Genomic DNA, 22,435 nt, shown 5'->3' with positions numbered 1-22,435 from the left:
GGAATGGAAGAAGAGGGAGACACCCTGATGACTTAGTGGGGGCCATACAGGCTCTGGCCTGCCTACTTCCCAATTTCTTTAATGTGCGATAAAATAAACCTTTATCTCATATAACCCACTGCTATTCTGGGTCTCTGTTAGTGGCAGCCTAACAGAATTCCTAATTCATGTGGTCCCCTTAGCACATCTTGAACCTGGGGGAAAAAATTATTGAATTGAATATGCAAGCATTTTTTCTGCGGAGAAGTTTCTTTGTCATCTGCTCCACTCTGGAAAATGAACATTATTTTTTTCTCAATTTCACATCTTATCATTCAATAGCCATTCTCTTCTTAGAAATTGTTTCAGTTCTCACTAGCACCTTGAGGGTGCTCTGCAAGAATGAAATTTGATCCCCAGAAACAGATGGAAATGTTATAGGTGAAGCCATTTTTTAAATGGGAAGGAAAACACTGATTGTGGCTTATACAGAATGAGCACGAATTTATTATTTTCTTCCTCAGATATTATCCTATATTTTAGGGCAGCATTAATAATGATGAAAAGTCATTTAAAGCTTGATCTTAAACCCTCTGGGAGCCTAAGGGATTTCAGTGTCATGTTGACCAGATAGTGTCACATATCTGTTCACTGTTAGACATGGATTTGGAAGCCACTTCCCGCCTCCATGGCAGGTTGTTAGACTCATAGCTCAGGTTTTCACCTTGATCTTTCGAAAAGTAAAAGGGAATCTGAGTCATTTGTTATATAAATTAGCTTTTTTGCCCAGTTCCCCTAATGCTTGTGTTCCAATTATCTGTATTTTGAGGAAATACTGTGAACACACATGCAACCTGCCATTCTGCTGGCTCTCTTATATAACAAATGTAAATATCTACCACAAAGCTAGTCGTTGATAAAAAGGGTTTCTGATACCTTTTCCTGTATCTAGTAAATCACCACTGGTGGAAAGGAAAACGTTATAGAGCCAGGAAAGTTTGTGACCTTTTTCTCTCTCAATGCTTTAATTAACTGATGGATACATTCGGCCAACATTTGTTGAGCACATACTATGTTAAAAACCAAAAGCACTTTATTCTGTTAAAAAAAATTATAATCTCTTCTTTTCAAACTCCTAATAGGTTTTACTTATAAATTAATGGTTCTTGGAATCAAATATTTTATTTTTTTTATTTTAAAAAAATATATCTTCATTGATTTCAGAGAGAGGAAAGGAGAGGGAGAGAGAGAGAGAAAAAAAAAATCAATGATGAGTCATTGATTGGCTGCCACCTGCATGCCCCGGACTGGGGACTGAGCCGGAAACCCCGGCATGTGCCCTGACCAGGAATCGAACCCCGATCGCCTGGATCCCAGGTCAACCGCTGAGCCACGTCCGGCCAGGTGGAATCAAATATTTTAAAACTAAATATCTTAATTGTCTTTCTTTTGCAAGGAAGCCTTTTATTTTTCTCATTTTAAGGGTTTAGCCCCCCCCTTTCCTTCTTACAAACAGGAAAATCATTTAGCTTGTGTTGTTAACAGTTTGAATGCTCCTTATAAAAGCCAAATACAGGAGCAAAGTTTTTCTCTCCCAAAACTTCTCCTGAATCTCAGATTTTCAACAATTTGCTATTTTGTAGTCCATATTGTTTATTCGTAAACATTTATTAAAGACTTGATGTTTGCTCAGCTCTATATTTTGTGCCATACGGAGACACGCTCAGCCTATCTATGACAAACAGAATCCCCAAGGAATACATCCAAAGAATGTCAACTTTAAAAGTTATACACATTTCAGGAGCTGTACTATCTTATTACCTGTACATCACAATGCAGCATCTTCTCCTATGCCTTTGCCTGTCCACTTTGGCCAACCACCCTCCTATCTTGAGATTAAGCTAAACCTCTTGGTTCAGACAACTCCGGACTCAAACTCAATATCCCATTAGCTGAATGCCTCTATGGCACTCGGGCAGCGTTTTCCTTTGTAAAACAGGAATAATAATTTTAGCTACAGCAGGGCAGCGTTTTCCTTTGTAAAACAGGAATAATAATTTTAGCTACAGCACTGGGTTGCCCTAAGGATTAAATGTAAAGTATAAAGCATATGCCTGGCACATAACCAGCGGCCCATTCATGTTAGTTGTGGATTTTTGGATCTGTTTGCATCTTTAATAATCGTCTTTCATTCCATCTTGTTAAATTGTTTCCACCGGTGACTATTCAATGAACTTTTAGACGAATATATAACATAACCAGGGGGTGAGTCAAAGCACATCCGGACTGCTTTTCAGCGTAGGTAATTGTGGGAAGTATCTATTCCAGCCCTTTTTCTTCACGAGATCACTGTAGGGTACTCTAAAAACAGAGTTTGGTTCTTGCTGACAAAGGATAAGAGAAGATGAAACTACTTATGAGCGTCAATAACAAGTATAAAAAGTATGTGATTATATGGGAATGAAAAAATTATATACATACACCTACAGTTTTTTTCACACAGTCTTTTCCCTTGGAGCCCAAACTTTTCTAGGCGGTGAAGCCACGAAGCGCCCTGCCCCCTGGAGCCACAGCACCCTGCGGTGGGAGAGGGAGCACGCCCCGCACCGGCACGGTCCGAGCCCTGCGCCCAGGCTCCCACCTGTAGGCCAGGTCATTGTGACGCAAATGGCATGGACACGTGGAACACCTGCCCGAGGGCAGGGGCGGGGTCACCCTGGGCAGCAGATCCGAGCCGGAGATACCCCAGGAGACGGTGGTCGAGGGCAGACCCCCGGGAGTCGACAGAGGGAGCCTCACTCCCCCAACCCCGGATCCGCCCCAACAAGGTGAGGCCCCAGCGCCCTCCCTCATCAGGTCCCGGGGTCCCGCTGGCGGGCTGGCTGGCCGGCCGGGAGTCTGGCAGGGGGGCGACAGGGCGAGGAGGCGGCGGCGGGGCCCGGCCCGACCGCCCGCGCGCCGCCCCCCGCCCGCGGCGCTGCTCCGCTCCGCTCGGCTCTGCGGCGCGCTCGGGCTCCGCGGCTGCGATTCCGGCTGGGGCCGCGCAGGAAGGGCCGGTTCCTGCGCTCCCCCGCCCCCCCTCGCCTTCTGCTGACGCTGACGTCGGACGCGGGAGCCGGAGGGACGCTCGCACCGCGGCCGGGAGGCTCCCGGGGGCCGGGGCGCCGAGGTACCTGCCCTCCGGGGCCGGGGCGGGGGCGCGCCGGGCGGGCTGCGGGCTGCAGCGGGAGGCGTCCGGCAGCCGGGGCGAGCGGGGGCGCCGGCCTGGGACGGCCAGTGCTGCCCTGCGTGGGCGGCGGGGGACAGGCGGGTCGCCTCCCCCTGCCTCTGATCCCCGTGCGGGAGCCGCCGAAGCCCCTTCCCCTCCCCCGCCGCTCCCTCGGGCCCGGGGAGCTGTGGCGGGTGCGCGCGCCGGGAGAGCGCGCGTCAGCCCCGGGGAGCGGGCGGGGAGCGTTGCGGGCTCCGGCCCCAGCGCCCGCAGCGCCCCACCCGCTCAGTGCCTCGCCTCCCAGCCGCTCCGGCCCCGGCACCTCGGGGTCCTTGCATCCGGGGCTGACTTGTTGACAAGTTCACCTGCGGCGGCGCCTGGTGTTTGCCTTTTCTCTTCACACCATTTCCCATCTTTGGCGGAGGTGGCGGGGAGCAGATGGGCACCTCTTTATAACCCCTAGTGCCGGGGAGGCCTGAGCTTGGTACCCTGCGAACGCGGCGGTCACCACCCTGGGACCCGCCTGGAACCAGAGACCCTCAGCAGGCCACGTCCCTGCAAACCCTGGCGCGCGCGTTTCCTTTGGGTCCTGCTGACTCCACCTTTCCTGACCCACGGCTATTGCATCTCCTGCTTCCTCTAGAAACCGGCACATCCTGTTGTTACGCCTGCCCTGGCCCAGAACGGCTCTCCCTGAACCTTTCGCACTTTTCACTGGGAGTGCCCCCTAGGCCCCTCAGCTTTTCTTGGGGGGTCTTGAAAGTACTGCGCCCTTTCGCTGGTGAAAGGTATTAAACTGCATGGTTGGGGAGAGTCCTAGTTTGCTAAACGAAATCAGGTTTTCCTCTGTTTACATAGCATAAAAAGTCAGCTTGAGAAATGGTGCTGGGTGGCAGCCTTAGTAACTGAGATGGAACTTTATAGAAACGAGCAGGGCCTGGAAAATCTAGCACCAGCTGGTTTGGAGAGTGGTATTGAACGTAGGAAGAAAGGCCCATAAGGCGTTAGCCATTAAGGCCCTATACCTTATGACTCAACTGCAAACATGTTCGTATCCAAACATTTCAGTAAAGCCTGTCCAGAAAAACCTCAAATTGGTTTGGGTTGACTTTTAGTTTAGATTTTCAGAGATCTGAGCTGTTCCCAGGGGCTGGGAAGTGAAATAGGAAATGCTTATTGGTTTGACATCAATGCTCCCGACTCAGTTTCTTTCCTTCTATTGAAAATACACACATATTCTAAAAATACTTTTAAGTGGGGTTTCAAACCAGTTTCTCTTTAAGGTTCAGTTTTTACTTTTGAAACATTATATGTAGAGTATACCATAAGGGCAAATGTCACTGGTTTTAGACTATCATGTACATACACATTTAATTGCAGGAGATACGGCTTTCTTTTTTGCATTATGTAGGTAAATAGTTGTACTGTTTATATTAAAGATAATAGATCTTTAGAAAATAACAGTTAAGCTGTTGAGTACAAATGACAATAGTGAGGAAACCTGAGGTTTAAAAAACTGACTGTGGATACTTCACCTATGGGTCATTAACTGCTAAAGACACTGGATGGTAAATGCCTGGGCAATTTATTTCATAGCCATCTTCCCCCCATTTGCTACACTTGAGTATCTAGCTGACTGCTTTCTCTGAATATCTTTCTCTTTCTCTGAGCTTTTCTCTCTCCACGTCAACAGCGTGAAAAACACAGAAACTTTTGTTACCCAAAAGAAAACCTTAAATATTGCTGCATTTTCAAGACATTTGACTAAACAGTACATTTTTTCAAGTGCAGGCAGTTTTTTCAGAGGCAGGGAGGTGTGGCCACTGTGAAATGACATGGCAGTGACAACCTGTGTTGGTATGAACTTTAAGGTCAGAAACCTCATACAGGAGAAGGCGGGGAAGTTAATAGGCCAGGTGGACCAGGAAGAAGTTTTCCTCTTTACTGGTTGAACGTCACAGCTGGAAGCCTGAGGGGAGGTGGCAACATTTAGGATCAGTGCACTGGTCACTAGTGCACTTTGTACTCTATCTGCATTATCAGATTTATGGGAACCATGGACAAGTTTGCTATCTGCATGTTTTTGTTCATTTGATTGCATAGGTCACTAATTAATTAACCTTATTCTTATCCGCACTCCCATCTAGAATCTGCCTCAACAGAGCTTGACACTTAGACCGGGGGTAAACGTTTTTCCCCAACCCCTCCCACCCCCACGTTGTCACATTTTATACCACAGTCATATCTAGCATCATGTAGGGTGTGCAGAGGATACACAGGCTTTGGATCCCATCGGAGCAGGATTGGAACCCCAACTGCAACAACTAACTAGCCAAGCGACCTTGAGCAAGTTACGCTCTCTACGTCATCATTTCCACATCTATAGAGCGAGAATATCCACCTTGTGGGGTTGTGGTGGGGAGTAGAGATAATATATGTTTACCTTTAACAGATGGCCAGATATTTCTCCAGAAAAATGGGTTGATTCAGGAACAACAAAGGATTGCATTTCAGGACCATGTGTCTAATGGTGAACCACTCCTAAGTCCAGAGAAACAAAGGGGGGAACACTTTTATAGACTCAGGAGGAACTGTTGTAAATGAAGGGTCGGTTGGAGGAAATTGGAAGCTCGGACTGTAGGACTGTTCATGGGCTGAGTTACGGCAGTCTCCCCTTGGCTGAGCTGTTATTGGGCGAGGTTGTAAAGTATCCCTTTCTGTCAGAGATGCAAGGTGTGTGGTCTCCTGTTGGGGTCAGTAGTGTTGTTGAATGACATCTGTGAGTTCTCTAAATGAGGTTTCTGTTGATTAATTTTCACATATATAGAAAATGCTTTGCACAGTAAATAGGACTGGTAGTTGTAGTAAATTATTCTTTCACATGCTAACCATATGTGCCATCTGTATCTGGAAGGGATGCTGCTGCTTTTCCCCTGGCGAGAGGGAAGATGTTCTAATTTGGTTTTCAGTAGTTTGGGTGATTTTGTACCAATATTGAGAGTTTGGGGCTTTCTGGACTACTTCTGAAGTTGGGGAGTGCAGTCTGTTGTCCCGAAACAAAGCAAAGCTAATTTGTTCCGGTGGGGACAGATCTTCCAAATCCCTGCCGCTCAGATATCATTCATAGACCAGCAACATTAGAGTCCCCTTGCAGCTTGCTGGACATGCAGGAATCTCAACCTGCCCACCAGGCTCACTGAATTCGAATCTGCATTTTAACAAGATCCCTGAGTGACTCATGTGTACATTAAAGTTTGAAAACCATTGTTGTGACCTGGCATTTATAAAACTTTTCTGCACAATAGAATCATTTGGGGGCTTGTTAAATGTAGATTCCCAGCCTGGCTTCTCCCATCTCTTATTGATGCCGTAGGTGGCTCTGATGTCCAGGGCCCTTCCATGCTCTTGAGAAACACTGTACCAAGCGCTTTATCTAACACGGTGCTCTAAAATGGGCCAATGCCCTCTTTTTGACAGAGCTGCATGTTCAGCCCTCTTTGAGGTAAGTAGGTATTATAATCTCTATCTACCTGATAAAAAAAATTAAGAGGACCGGTGTGAGATGCCCAGGATAATATGTATGGTAGAAGTACCTTGAACCTCTATAAATCCTAGCTGACCATGCTTTCACTACTCCAGTATCCAAATATATGCACTCTGTGTATATATGTGTGTGTGTGTGTGTGTGTGTGTGTGTGTGTGTGTATAAGTAATCTTAAATATTAATGCATCTCTCCAGGACAGGGATGACTGTGCATAACAGGCATTTAATACATGCTCTTAATACCCAGCGTGCCTTCTATGTGACCAAAAACCAGTTACTTAGGATAACTGATTTTGAGCTTCACTCATAAAATGAGGGTGATGCCTCCTTGGCAGTGTCGTCAGAATAAGCATATTGTGCCCGAAGCATACATCTCAATATCTGAGAAGTGTTGGTTTCTCAATTAATAGTAACTACTTGTTCCAGTGTAAACCTAGGGAGAGAGAATGAGTTTATGGAATGCTGAGAAATGGCATTGCTCATAACGAGCAATCTCTCCTGTTAAGCGAGATCACATCATTTCACCAGGCCTTTGGCCAAATCAGAGAAGTGGGGTCACTCTCAGTTTTCAGCAAGTATTTGTTGTGTCTATGCCATGTGCCATGCACTGGGCTGATACTGGGAAATCCATGACAAGACCCAGACCCTATTCTACTCTGGAGGAGCCTAGAGCCTAGTAAGGGAGAAATAGAGAAGTCGGCTGACAGTTATGTTTCAGCAAAAACAGAGGGATGAAGCCTAGGCCAGAGGCACCCTGCTTAGGTGAGAGAGCAGAGAAAACCTGAGAAGGTTCCTGGAAGAGGGGACATTTGAGCTGAGCTTTAAAGGACCAGTAGGAATTTGGCAGGTGAAAAGGGCTGGAAATGGAGAGAAAGAGTTCTCAACACAGTATCCAGGAGCAAGGGAGAGGATACTGCCAAATAGTCCTCATGTCTGGAGCCCAATGTGCATGTGTATCCCTTATCAGCCGAGTGACCTTTGGCAAGTTCAAATCATCTGTGATTTGAGAGGATTAAGTGTATTGATCAGGGTAAGCACAGGATTAATTTCATTTACCTGCTGAATAGTCCTGGTTGTGGTAGAGGCCTTAGTGGAAAATAGAGGACCAATATTGTCATTAGGATTAGGGAAACTGAAGAGGTCAATTTTAGAATACATTTAACAGAAAATACGTAAAATTAAAAGGGGATGACTGAAAAAGACAACTGAATGTAATGCAATACTGTGGGGCGGGAAACACGAGGTATGTGTGCTCAGTGATGGACCACTGATTTTATAGATAATGGTATATTGTTAACCCTGAGAGCCCAGATTGAGTGTGGAAAGGTCCTCTCATTCTGGGGGGTGAGAGTATTTGTACAAGGAGTGACTGTAAAGTATTGTGGCCGCTTTCCCAGAACACGAATTAAAATCTCTTCCATTACTTACCATCATCACTCACACCCACTTCTCCTTTCCCAGAATAGGGCATGGACACCAGTGTATAAAGCCTAAAGGTACTTAGGGGAGATCCAGCCTTCTGTGCACGTTTCTGGGTGAGTGCATCCTTCGCCAGAGACCAGGGAGCTCACTGAGGAAATGCCGTCCCCTCTCCGTATTGGTAGGAGCCTTGATAGCCACCAGGAGTCCATCAGCAAGGTTTTGTTGTGCGCGAGCACCGTGGTGGTAATGGATCTGGGACTAGCACAGGGCCTGAGCCTGTCATTAGAAGAGATTGTTTTTATAGAAACAGAGCCCATTACCCGTCTCTTTCATCGAGGAGTAGGAAGGAGTGGTTACAAACAGGAGCTCAGGAGTCAAGAGCAGATCTGAATTTGCTAGTTGTTGACTTTGGGCAAACGATTTCACCTTTCTAAGCTTTTCTTTTCCTGTTTTAAAATTTTATTTTCAATTACAGTTTACATCCAATATTATTTTGTATTAATTTCAGGTGTACTCATAGCGGTTAGACTATCATATACTTTACAAAGTGGTGCCCCCCAATATTTCAAGTACCCACTGGGCACCGTACATAGTTATTACGATATTATTGACTACATTCCCTATGCTGTACTTTACATCCCCATGACTGTTGTATGACTACCAGTTTGTAGTTCTTAATCCCTTCACCTTGTCGCCCTTTTCTTCAACAAAGGGGGTGGTATCCCCTTTGTTGTGGTGTTGTGGGGATGAGATAATGGGGTTAAGTGCTTCACATGTGAGAAGCGCTCTGGAAATGGTAGCACATGATTATTGCCCTTTGTCCGTCACATGTTTACTAAGGCCTTCTGTTTCAGGTACTTGGCTTGGTGTAAGGAGGCAAAGATAAACCAGTTGGGGTCCCTGCCTTCAAGGGACTGAGAGTCTAGAGCAGGAGATGCAGATGTAATTAGCTCATTCCTGGAGAGTAATGGAAGTGCAGGGTACCGCCAGCATGGGGCAGTTAATTCTTAGTGATGACGACAGGAGTGGAAGGCCCCTGAGGGGGGGCCGGGTGGGCGTTGGGTTGGGGAAAGCTTCATGGAGGAGGTGACTTTTGAGGAGAGTCCTGCAGTAAGGCGTAAGTTGGCCGTAAGTTGGCCAACTGGATAAATGAGGGGGAGGGCATTTGAAGTGGAAAGAAACTGCAAGTGGCATAGCATATTCGGGAAAGCTCTAGCATTCCATAATGACCAGAAGGAATAGTTCTGTGTAAGGGATATAGTAAAATTTTTTGGAAAGGGGGCCAGAATGGGAACAGGCTTGGGTTTTTTTGCTAAGAAATTTGGAATTTTCTCTGGTAGGAGGGTGGTATAATTAGACTTACTATTATAGTAATAGTTCAGACTGTGGTGTAAAAGATTGGAGTGGGCAGATGCAGGGGTAGTGTTGCCTCTGAAGGCCAAGACTAAGTCCTCGGTGTGAATATAGAGAGGAGATGTAGTTAATAGCTTTTTAGGAGGTAGAGTGGAGAGAACTTGGAGACTGACTATAGAAATGAGAGAGAAGTTACGATTTCAACTTGGGCCGCTCAGTGCATGAGGAGGGAGACTGGTCATCATCGCCGTGGGGAGTTCTCTTCCACCTGCTGCGCCCTGAAGGCCAGGGCTGAGTGTCCTTGCAGTTAATGCTCATTCCCCGGTGTTGCTGCGGGCAGCGTGACTGTCACCGGGAAGCCGGCAAGCTTTGCGTGGGTGCTGAGCCGCTCCCGCCAGGCATATGCCCGCTCGCCCTGTCTTTCCTGATGCCCATCACCATAACCAGCCTTCTGCCTTACTCACCCGGGCACCGCTGCCGTTTAACCCCGCAAGGTTCTTCTCCAGGACGGTAGAGAGAACCTGGAAAAGGTATCTTTTGTGAGTTCTCACATAACACCAACTGATGACCCGTGTAGATAGGCAAGGTGGCTCTGTCCGTCGGGCACGTGGAAACACAGTGCTTTCTCTTGCCGTCTGCTTCCCTTCTCTGGCACCTTATTCTAAGGCCCTTTTTTCACTGCTCCCTCCCCTGCCTGGGCTGCCCTCACCCCTCGCTCTTAGGCCAGCTCAGACTCAAACATGATTTACCGAGGAAAGTGCTTGAATCCCTGCCCTTTCCAGCGCAAGGAGCTGCGGTGGTTTGTTTGCAGGACCTGTGTACAGCATAGACGTTTGATAAACCACATATTGCTGTCTGTGTTCTTCAGTAATTTAATGCTAATGAGAAAGGCTTACTGTGTGCCTTGGGAAATTTTCTTTAGTCCTGGGTCTCAGTTCCCTCTGTGAGAACAGGAGATTAGACTAAATGAGCTATAAATTCTCTCTAAGCTCTGAGTGATCCTGTGGAGACATAAGAAATTACTTGATTATCTCTTTAAGATGCTTTATTATGAATTTAAAGAAAAAAAACCTTGTGAAAAAATTAAAAGAAAAAGAACCTTGTAAACAATAGTATCTCTCTAATTATTCTGATTGCTGGCATTATGCTAATGTGTAATTTCATGGAGTTGTGGTCACTATATTCACACAGTTATTTTTCCATCAAGTCTGTAATGTTGTTAACCATTTATTTCTACATATTTGCATATAAATTATATATAACATAATTTATGTATTTGTAGGTATATGTATATATATATTTTTTATTGAATTTATTGAGGTGACTGGTGAATAAAATTAGATTGGTTTCAGGTATACAGTTCTACAGTACATCGTCTGTATATTGTGTTGTGTGTTTACCACCCGAAGTCAAGTCTCCTTCCACCACCATTCATTCCCCCTTTACCCTCTCCTACCTCCCCCCACCCCTGTTCCCTCTGGGAATCACCATGCTGTTGTCTGTGTCTGAGTTTTTTGTTTTTGTTTTTTTTGCTTAATCCCTTCACCTTTTTTACCAACCCCCCAACCCCCACCTCTCTAACAGCTGTCAGCCTGTTCTCTGTATCTATGAGTCTGTTTCTATTTTGTTTGTTAATTTATTTTAGATTCCACATATAAGTGAAATCATATGGTATTTGTCTTTCTCTGACTGGCTTATTTCACTTAGCTTAATGCTCTCGAGGTCCATCCATGCTGTCCCAAATGGTAAGATTTCCTTTTTTACAGCCAAGTAGTATTCCATTGTGTAAATGCCCCACAGCTTTTTTATACACTTGTCTACTGATGGACACTTGGGCTGCTTCCAAATCTTGGCTATTGTAAATAATGCAGTGAACCTAGGGGTGCATATATTCTTTTGAATTAGTGTTTTGGGTTTCTTCAGATATATTCGCAGAAGTGGAATCGCTGGGTCATAAAGCAGTTCCATTTTTAAATTTTTGAGGTAACTCCATACTGTTTTCCACAGTGGCTACACCAGTCTGCATTCCCATCAACAGTGCATGAGGGTTCCCTTTTCTCCACACCCTCGCCAATGCTTGCTGTTTGTTGATTTTATTGATGGTAGCCATTCTGACAGGTGTGAGGTGATATTGTGATTTTAATTTGCATCTCTGATGATTAGTGATATTGAGCATCTTTTCATATATCAGCCATCTGTATGTTCTCTTTGGAGAAGTGTCTATTCAGATCCATTGCCCATTTTTTAATTGAATTGTTTGGGGGTCTTTTGGTGTTGAGTTTCATCGTTATTTTGAAATAAATTTTGGATATTAACCCTTTATCGGATGTATCATTAACAAATATGTTCTTCCATTTAGTGGGTTGTTCTTTCATTTTGTTGATGGTTTCCTTTGCTGTGCAAAAACTTTTTAGTTTGATTTAGTCCTATTGTTTATTTTTTCTTTTGTTTCCCTTGCCTGCGGAGATATATCAGAAAAAATATTTCTATGAGATATGTCCAAGATTTTACTGCCTGTGTTTTCTTCTAGGATTTTCATGGTTTCGAGTCTAATATTTAAGTCTTTAATTCATTTTGAGTTTATTCTTGTGTGTAGTATAAGAAGGTGGTTTAGTTACTTTTCTTTTTTTTTGCATGTATTTGTCCAAGTTTTCCAGCACCATTTATTGAGTAGACTATCTTTACCCCATTGTATGTTCTTGAAGTTGATTGAGTAGGATGTTCCTTCATTGTCACCTTTTGAAGTTATGCTTTTATAGAAAAAACCCACCATAAGTACTAGAGATTAAAATCCATATGCTAAATCCTGATGGACATTTGAAAGTTATATAAACCAACCTAAATAAAATGAAAGGCGAATATAATTCATACAGCAAGTTTTTAAATTAATCTTTTCTCTAGCAAAAATAACCTATTTGTTCTTTTTGTGTTTCCAGTCTTCTAAGCCATTTAATGTTATTTGCTTTTAAAGGTCTTTGAGGTTTCTTGTTTTCACACGCCAGTCTCTTTGTTGTTGTTGCCATGATTTTTGTTGTAGCACAAAATTCACCCTCAAACATCCTTTGCAAACAGAGCTTTAAATATGAGAAAATAGGGCAAGCAAGGCATAGACTATGCCCCTGTGAGCCATCTGAGTTTTGTGTGGTTTATTTTGTTTTTAGTTTGTTTTGTGGGGACATAATATTTTTTTTCCGTGGGAACAGAGCTTTTATTGAAATTATTGAAAGATACAAGAATTGAAAAGGGGGTAACAACAGTGCCTGACTCATAGAATTGATGTAAGAATTTCAAAATTGATAGAATTAAAACAGCGTCTAATTGACGTAATATTATTAACTAATATTAATGTTGAGGAAAACCTTTTAGAGAATATCTTGGCTATTTTTTTTTTTTTTTTTAGTTTCTTAAAATATGAGATGCTATGTTTGATATTTTCCTTTGAGAAACATCTCTTAGAGGAAGAGACTCTTTATGAACATGATCTTTAACCTGATCTTGGACACATTTTCTCCATTTTTGGAATCCCAATTTCCTTATATTTAAAAAAGATGTGTTCATCATCTCTAAGCTTTCTTTTATATATAAATGTCTCCAAGAGTAATTAAAATTAGCTTTGTAGTGTTTATGACTGAGGGAATTCGAGATGTCTCCTAGCCTACTTTACTGTTACAGATAAGCAAAGGAAGGCCAGATGGGTGGAGTGACTTGGAGGAGGCAGAAGTTTGTGGCATGGGCATGGGGTTACCAGTTTTTATTTTACATTGAGCAGCATATTGGGAGACAAGTTGTATTGGCATTAAAAACATTTACTTTAGGGATGTGATTTTAATAGGTTTAGGGCATCATTAAGCTTAATTAATGCCTATATAATGCCTGAGCTGTTTCAAAATGTAAATAAAATGATCATTTAAAATTCAAATTTTAACAGCGACTTACATGTGTAGGGTTTAAATACAAACTCCTCCATCTTTTAGCTGCCTTAAATAAGGTTAGAATTCTGTTTTCTTCTTGTAAGATTTGCTGACTCACAGAATTGAAGCATGACTCACAAAATTAAAGCATGATCACGTTTCACTCCTACTTGTGAATTTATGAAATGTCAGAAATCATTTGTAGAAGACACAAAACTCAACGAGAAACAGAATCCATTTAAAGTTATATGAAATACTCAATTATAGCCTTAATAAAATCTGAGAGGAAAAGCCGTGTGATATCTGAGAGATGGGAAAAACATAAAAGCTAGTTAAAATTACATTAATGCTTAGCTTTTGAAAGGATGGGAGATAATTTAACACCCCTCTCCCCCCTCAGGGATCTCTCTTTCTCAACTGTGTGAACACGGTTTGATGTATCAATATTTTAAAAATAATAAGTATCATTAATTATGCCTGGAGGATTGTTTCAGTTTTTTCTCTGTTTCTACTGAAACTTTTAATATTTATACTTCAAACACGCTTATGGGAAATTATTAAAATCATTGTTCTGTTCTCTTAAAAAGTGTTTCTTATGGGTGAAAAATAGCCCGCTTCCCAAAGAAAGCTAGAGGCTCGTGTGCACACAGAGCTGAAGAGCTCTAAGTGAGTGACAATTTTTAGTTAGAAAATAGAAATTTTGAATAAATTAGAGAGGAAAATGACAAATTTGGCAGTGGCTCAGATCTACAACTCAAGAGAATCCACCTTATGTTCAGTACAGAATCAAGAAAAAGGGATTCTGGACTCAGTTTCAGCAAGTAGTCCAACTAACAGAAAAACTGCTCACTGATGGAGGAGAAAAGTCTGCTAATGTTGGAAAGGTAATTAATTTAAACATGAAACCACACAAGAAACAGGACACAGGAAGTGTGTTCAGGAGGAAGCTTATTGAAATATCTTTGTGGGCTGAGAATCGTGATCTGGTGAAATACAGCTACTGATCTTACCTTTACTCTGAGTAAGAGTTGGCTCAAGAATTTTGGATTCTTTGCTTAATCCAAATATAATCAGAGGTGCCATTACCTCACTCCATAAGCTCATAGAAAGGGGTACTGGGCCAGAACAAATGTTCAGCACTGCTGAACGTAGCCTATATGGAACGAAAATACTTTCCCATGTTCTATTTCCAAGGAAGAAAATTCAGTATGAGGATTTAAGGCAGCCAAGGACAGACTGACTGACTTCTCTTCTTTGTAGCAATGCATCAAACTTTTTTAAAAAATGGGCTTGCTTTACCATTCTGTGAACCTAGCAGAATTGGAAAACTATTTTGGGAGTATTTAGAAGAAACTTTTGCGTATGTATTGGCTGTCCAGTGTGTTCAAAATGACTTTTCAATGGCTATAGTAAAAACAAGTGGAACAGTTGTAGTCTGTCCACACAGGTGGGTAAAATATTCATCAATAAATCAATAAACAACAAATGTTGGCAAGGATGTGGAGAAAAGAGAACCCTCATGCACTGTTGGTAGGATTGCAAATTGGTGCAGCCCCTGTGAGACACAGTATGGAGGTACCTCAAAAAATTAAAAATAAATCTACCATATGACTCAACAATCCCACTTGTGGGTATTTTTTTTTTTTTTTAATCCAAAACACTAATAATTCAAAAAGATAAATGCATCCCTATGTTCATTGCAGTATTATTTACAATAGCCAAAATATGGAAGCAACCTAGGTGTCCATCAATGGACAACTGGATAAGGAAGAGGTGGTATGTATCTATTAATGGAATATTACTCAGCCATAAAAAGAATGAAATCTTACCATTTGGACAAAATGGATGGACCTAGAGGTTATTATGCTAAGTGAAATAAGTCACACAGAGAAAGACAAATACCATGAGATTTCACTTTGTATGTGGAATCTAAAAAACAAAACAGAACAAGCTGATAGATAACAGAGAAGAGACTGGTGGTTTTGAGGTGGGTGGGGATGGTTGGTGGGCTGGGTGAAAAAGGTGAAGGTAAGATGTGCGAATGAGCAATTATAAAATAGTCACATAGAGAGTATAATCAATAATGATGTAAGAACTACTTATGATGTCAGGTGGTACTGGACTTATCAGGGGACCACTTTGTAATTACATAAATGTCTAACTTCTGTGCTGTAAGAAAAAAAGACTTAGCACAGCAAACATGTAAGAAAGGCACAGAGGCAAAATGAACATAATTATTGCACAGAAACCTATACAAAATCTGAACAGAATATTCTTCCTCCCTGTTCTTCTGGTTCTCCCCACAGGGCAAGAATGTCTCTCAGCCACATGGGTGTGGTCAAGAACAGCTGTGGTTTTAATGCCTGACCTTGTAGCATGTGGTGAAAGGTGCAGCCTGGAAAAGTGTAAGAGAATTGGGTCAGTGGTCATGGTGTCACCTAAGGTGGAGGTGCTGACCTCAGTAGCACGCCACTTCTGAGCATGGAGACATCTTTCCTCTTTGCTTCTTGTCTTAGCCTGTTCCTCACTAACTCATCCATCCTCAAAGTTGTTACATCAAAATTTGGAACTTGATTTTCATTGATCCGGTAACTCTTGCACCCCTGCTTCTTTGAGTAGTTCTTACTGGCTCATCTGTCACTCATGTGGGCAAGTGGTGCTGAATTTAACAATGTTCGTGTTTTTGTTTTTTCTTACCTTGGGACTCACAGTCCATAAGCGACTTAATCCTTGCTCTTCTTTGCTTGTCTTCCAAGGTAAGGCAGCCATAAGCAGAACTTTAGGAAGTCTTCTCTGTGCCATTAAAAAGTTGGAGACATGATACGGTTCATTTTGGGCTGCTTTCATAAGTGCCTTGTGACAGAAGTGGAGCAATAGCTCCCTTTGCAGAATCGTGAATTGAAGTATTAGCTAATCATAGACTTTATTCTTTTTGACAGTGGAAATGAAATTTTTACAGCAGAATTTACAAATTTGGGAATTCATGAAGATCTTTTTATAGGTTCCTTGCAGATGTCAAAGAGTCTTGTGAGTCTGGAAATTATGTTTTTATGTCTGTCTTTCCTGTTCAAACTGCACTGTCCAATACCGTAGTCACTAAGTACATGTGGCCATTGAGCTCTTCATGGGGCTGGGCTCAGCAGCTATGTATCATAACTGTAAAATACACACCTGATTTCAGACTTGTTATAAAAACTCAAATGCAAAACACATCATTAGTAATCTTTTTTATCGATTACATGATGAAATAACATTTTAGATATATTGGGTTAAATAAAGTGTATTATTTTTTATAATTTTACTCTTTTACTTCTTTAGCATGCCTATTAGATCATTTAAAATTACATATGTATCTCATAGTATATTTCTATTGCACAGAGCTGATCTACATTGTAAGTTCCTTGAGGCCAGGGGCAGGGCCTGGCACATATTAATTAGATTCTTAATGTATGTTTGTTAAACCAAACTGCTGAACTGAAATGAAGGAATGGATGACAATTGTAATGATTTTTTTGAAGTATTGATTTTGACACTGGGTTTAGGAAGTGCTAGAGCAAGATGAGATGGTTTTGTCAGGAAATATTAAAGTTGTTTACTAATTGTCCCTGGTCTGTGGGGCTGGACATACATTAAAGGAGATGCAAGTCCTGGCTGTGGCTGCCCTGTCCTTAGCATTCAGATGTGTCCTATGGAATGGACTTGATTTCGCCACCCATGATTCCTTTGCTCAGGTTGCATATAATCCAGCAGTTTATTCAAGAAAAATCCATTTCCAGAAATAATTTTTCCTGTGGGCCATTTAGTTGTGGTACTCAGACTTTAATGTGCTTAAGAATCACCTGCCAAGCCGATTTCACCTGCAGTTTCCCCAGCCCATTCCCAGAGATTTTAGTTCAGCAGGTAAGGGATGGGGCCCAGGAATCAGCATGTTAACACTCCAGAAGATTCCAATGCAAGTGGCCTGTAAACAATACCATGAGGAACACTGCCATATGGCATCATAATCTGGAAGTAGCTTGGAAGTCCAGGTAGAAGGAGCAGTTTGCTCAGTGATTTTATTATCTGCCTTACCACAAATAACTTAAATTGTTAAATATTTTAATGACCAAAAGTTTATCAAAAAGTTGCAGCAAGTAAAATAGTCAACAGTGAAAAGGCAAATTACTGAATAAGAGAAAATATTTGCAAACCATATATCTAATAAAGGGTTAATATCCAGAATATCCTATAATGCAATAACAAAAAAATTTACCCAATTAGAAAATAGGTAAAGGACTTGAACAGACATTTCTCCAAAGACGACGCACAAATGGCCAATAAGTACATGAAAAGATGCTCACCTTCACTAATGATTGGGGAAATGCCAATCAAAACTGCAATGATCTATCACCTCACACCTATTAGGATGACTGCTATAAAAAAAAAAAAAAATCCAGAAATAAGTGCTGGTGAAGATGTGGATAAGTTGGACCCCTTGAAGCTCTGACGGTGGGATTGTAAAATGGTGCAGTCACTGTGGGGAAAAGTATGAGGGTTCCTCACAAAAATTGAACTACCATATGATTTTAGCAATCCCACTTCTGAGTACATATGAGCTTAAAAAAAATAAAAAACAGGATCTTGAAGAGATATTTTCATACCCATGTTTATTACAGCACTGTTCACAATAGCCAAGATGGGGAAGCCACCTAAATGTCCATCATTGGATGAAGGGATAAAGGAAATGTGCTACATACGTACAATGGAATATTATTCAGCCTTTAAAAAAGAAGGAAAACCTGTCATATGTTACAACATGGATGAACCTTGAGGACATCGTTCTAAGGGAAATAAGCCAATCACAAGACAAAGGCTGTGCGATTCCACTTACATGAAGTGTCTAACACAGTCAAACTCAGAAAGTCGAATGGTGGTTGGGGGGAAAGGCAACGGGGAGGAGTTCAGTGGGCGTAAGGTTTCAGTCATGCAAGATGAAAAAGTTCTGGAGATCGTTAACCATACTGTACTATACACTTAAAAATTGTTGAGAATTAATTTATGTTACTTTTTTTACCGCAATGAAAATACCAGTCAGAAAGTACTAACTATCCTAATAGTTCCTGGCAAAATTGAACTCAAGGAAAGAGTATAGTCATTTCATTTCCTTGAACAATGTCTTTTTCTGAGAAATTTTGTTGGGGGCTTTGAGCTAAATAAAGTAAATGTGTCCTTGCTGTGAAGCTGTGTGGGCGGTTCATGGCCTCTCCAGGATTTACTGAGCGGAGGGCAAGGCTTACTCATCACGAATGTCATTTCCAACGCAACTCGTCCAAAAACCTGGATGCCCTCCAGGGGGAAGAGAGATGCCGACTACGGGGTGCTGTCATTCCAGTGGCATCTGGGCACTCTAAGAAAGTGTCCTCCTTCCTCGCACCTGAAGCCTGGAATTTCAACACTCAATTTAGATCCCTTAACACGTTTTTTAAAAGCCTGGGAAACTTGAATCATTTTAGGGATACTAGTTCTTGGTACCCTTGCTAAGGCCAAGGGAGAACGAGTGCATTGATTGTGCTGGAGTTGCTGGGAGCGTCCACCCTGGCGGCCGGCAGCCTGTGCCTGGCCAGAGGCCATCCCTTTAGGTAGTGAGCTCACCGCTCTTTCCAGTAGCTGGCAGGTGAGTGTGGCTGGTTAGTTGGCTCTGCCTCTCCCTGTTGCTTCACTAGCTTCCATGAGTGGGGCAGATGCAGTGAGGGACAGAGGCATCGAGTGAAGCAATATTTACGAATGAGATGAAAATACAATATTAGGTTGGTAAAAACAGAAATAAACACATTTTCCTCCTTTTTACCCTTCTTGGTGTCTCATTCTAGTCAATCAACTCTTTTTTTGTTTGCTTTTTGTTTTTCCAATGGGCTGGTTCGTTTTTTAGATATACGGATTATGAGATATTTCAAATCTGTAAAGAGGCCTATGGACGCAATATACGGATGCAAAGAGGCCACCTAGCTTGTCAAAGAGAACCCCACGGGTACAGTCGAAGTCCCCGCATGCACCTCTCGAATAATATGCCCCGCTCCCCAGGGCAGTGGCAATTGTTACCTGGAATTTAGTGTCCATCATTCCTAAGCAATTCTTTATACCGTTGCTCTAATATCTCTACACTTTAATAGTATATGGTATTGCATTGCATGCTGTGGTCTCATTTTATGTAGTCTTCTACAGTCTTCCTTTGTCATTGAACCTGCTCGTTCACTTAAACTTCACCTGGAATATTGCTTCCAGCGTGACTTAGCTACACTACTATCGACACCAGCGTCCACTGTTACTGTATAATAGTGTTGGGCCCCTAAAATATAGCTGGAAATGGCTTAGGTTGGAATTTTTATGTATCAAATTAACATATAATTGTAATATAGTGTGTAACTGTTAAACATATTTGTTTTATTTCAGGTTATAATATAACTTATCCACTCATGCTTTTCCCCTGCCCCTTTCTCCCAATTCATCAACAGTAGAAAAAGTAAAAGAAGAAAACATGTCAGGACACAAATGGTAAGTAATTTGTTGTCTTTTCTGAATTGGGAGGGGCTGATGAGAGAGGAAAGCACATAGTACATGCTCAATAAGTGACAATAGAATAGAAAAATGAAGAGTCACATTAGCAATTAATAACCTGTTGGTCCCTATCTGATATTGAATATAGTCAAGCTCAAGATCCCTATTAAATGCAGTATGGAAACCAAGTAACCAAAAATATAAGCTCTTATCTAATGAGTTTTCTTTAAGAAATTTATTTATATATAACTTTTTTCTTGAGAATCTAATGTTGGTTTTTCTTACTACCATTTCTTCAAATGCAATGAGTTGATACATTTTTTTTAATCACTATCTTATTTATAATTTCTAATATTAGGGTTGTAAGGGAATTTATGTAGGGAAACTATAAAATAATGAATGAACACAAACCCAGACTCATTAATTTATAGTCATGGCTTCAACCTTCATGAACATTCAGGAGCCAATCAATCAATCACTATTTTAATGATGACGAATAAAGTAGATGTAGTCATCATATGGCAGTGTCAGCACTGACATTTATGTGCCTATAACACATCTAAGCAGCATGGTTAACCTCTTATAAAATCCAGATCTGTTTCAAGCAGTGCCTCTGACCCCTTTTGAATGCTGGCCCTGCCAGGCTAGCAGATCCTTGTCATGTTTTACCACCTCTAATTTGTATCATGAAGAATGTGGTGCATATTTTTTGTTTATCAAATGCACAATTAATTAAAACAAAGAATACACTTTCTAATCCCTCCTCTCTCAGTAGAGAAGCAATCAGGTCCAAGGCCTCTTTAATATCAGATGTCACACTTCAAAAGAATTTTTGCATCTCTTAAAATGTAATGAGTTTTAAAGGTAATTAATAAATGGCTGAGGGATTTAGTTTCCCTGAGTATCCCCATTTGACTGCTTTCTAACTAAGAGTTGTCAGATTTTTTTTTTTAATTGTTCCATCTTGACTCGTTAAGACAAGGGGATGGTTCCATCCTGTGACCCTCTTAATGGCTGTCACATCCTGGCAGCAGGCTGGGGGAAGTGGGTAGTCACTTGTATGAGAGAGACGGCAGAGCCCCAAGAAGTGGACCCTTCCCCAAAGTCTTTCTCCCACTTACTCTGCTACTTCGTTGCTTGCTGCTGAAACACAAGGGCTGCAGAGACCATTGAAATGAGCACTGGACTGGGATTCAGGGGCCTGGATTTTAATCCTGTATGACTTTACATAAGATTCTTAACCTTTTAAAACCTAAGATTCCTCATTTGTTAAATGACTGGGGCTGGGGTGAGACATTTTCACTAGATCTCTATAAAGTCCCTTTTGTTTTTTTCAAAATGGAAATTTTTTACTGTTAATTCATGACCTTTGGAGAGAGTGGGGGAAGATACAGTATAAAGAAGTCCACCCAATTCCCCATTCTTGAAAATTCCATTCCCCTGAAATAACCCGTTTTTGGAGGTGGGGGTGTATATCCTTCCAATCTATTAACGCACATACTCTATAGAGAGGTCGTCTTTTACATAAAAGTTATATGTATTTTCTATTATGTAAGCTTATAATAAAACTTCTAAATAATGCAGAAACCATGAAAGTTCCTCCAATCCTACTTCTCTCTCTAAAGATAACCATTGCTAAGAAAGTCATCTGAAATCCCTTATGGCTTTTAAAGAATACATCTGTGGGTTGAAAATTTTAAATGCTAACTGGAAGGAGATTATAAAGAATCATGTTTAGAGATACAGGTATTTTGATAGGGTAGTGTAGAACAACTCATGTTTTGGGACACAGGACTCACCTTTTGAGGGGCAGTACCATGGGGTGGGATGTGAGGCATGCCTGTGGAGGAGAGACACTGGGGTCCCGCGCAGGCCTTTGGAGCAGGAGGAGCTCATAGACAACACGGCACAGGATGGAACGCCAGCAGCAAACTTGCTGTCAATATTTGAGGTTCACTGTTACGGAATTCCAATTTATTCTCAATTTTTCTTCTCACTGTGTTCTTCCTGAAGAATGTAATGTACTTTAAACATTTATAGTTAAGGAATTAAAGTTCTAATATCAGAAATCTGTAATAGATTTTCTTAAATTTTTTTTAATTTTACTTGACTTTGGTAAGACATCTACCCTCTTCACAGTTTTTAAAGTGTGCAATATAATGTTGTTAACTCTAGGGGCAATGTGGCATCTCTAGAATTCATTTATCTGACATGGTTGAAACTTTATGACCGCTGATTAGAAATTTTCCCATTTCCCCCTCACCCTGTCCAGCCCTCGGTAGCCACCGTTCTGCTCTGATTCTCTGAGTTTGACTATTTTAGGCACCTCTGTGACATTGTAAGGGTGCTATTTTTCAGCCCCTTATCTCTGCCTTTCTGCCATCACTTCAGTGTTGGCCTTAAGGCTGGAGTGGAGAGGATTTTGCTGTCCGGCTTTATCTCTGACTCGTGGCTTGGAGCCAGTCCCCCTGCCTGGCTCGGCCT

At 41.8% G+C, this 22,435-nt stretch overlaps 1 protein-coding gene across 5 annotated transcripts in view; it reads left to right on the top strand.

The window, feature by feature from the left end:
• Window positions 1–3,132: 3,132 nt before the first annotated feature.
• ICA1 (islet cell autoantigen 1) overlaps window positions 3,133–22,435 on the top strand; it is a 124,059-nt gene continuing 104,756 nt past the window's right edge. For 2 of the 5 annotated variants that reach the window (XM_016218878.2, XM_016218877.2), the window contains exon 1: window positions 19,499–19,948. In XM_016218878.2, the coding sequence (XP_016074364.2) occupies window positions 19,932–19,948 (17 nt within the window). In that variant the 5' untranslated portion in view covers window positions 19,499–19,931. Of the gene's footprint in view, window positions 3,149–19,496; window positions 19,949–22,435 lie in introns of those variants that run through there. The other 3 variants (XM_087821181.1, XM_087821183.1, XM_087821182.1) reach the window with 3 other exon arrangements.

Source organism: Miniopterus natalensis, chromosome 10 (genome assembly GCF_054644295.1).
Source record: "Miniopterus natalensis isolate mMinNat1 chromosome 10, mMinNat1.hap1, whole genome shotgun sequence".
NCBI classification, from domain to species: Eukaryota; Metazoa; Chordata; class Mammalia; order Chiroptera; family Miniopteridae; genus Miniopterus; species Miniopterus natalensis.
Note: the sequence above shows the minus strand (reverse complement) of the source record. Positions and strands in the feature narration are given on the sequence as shown.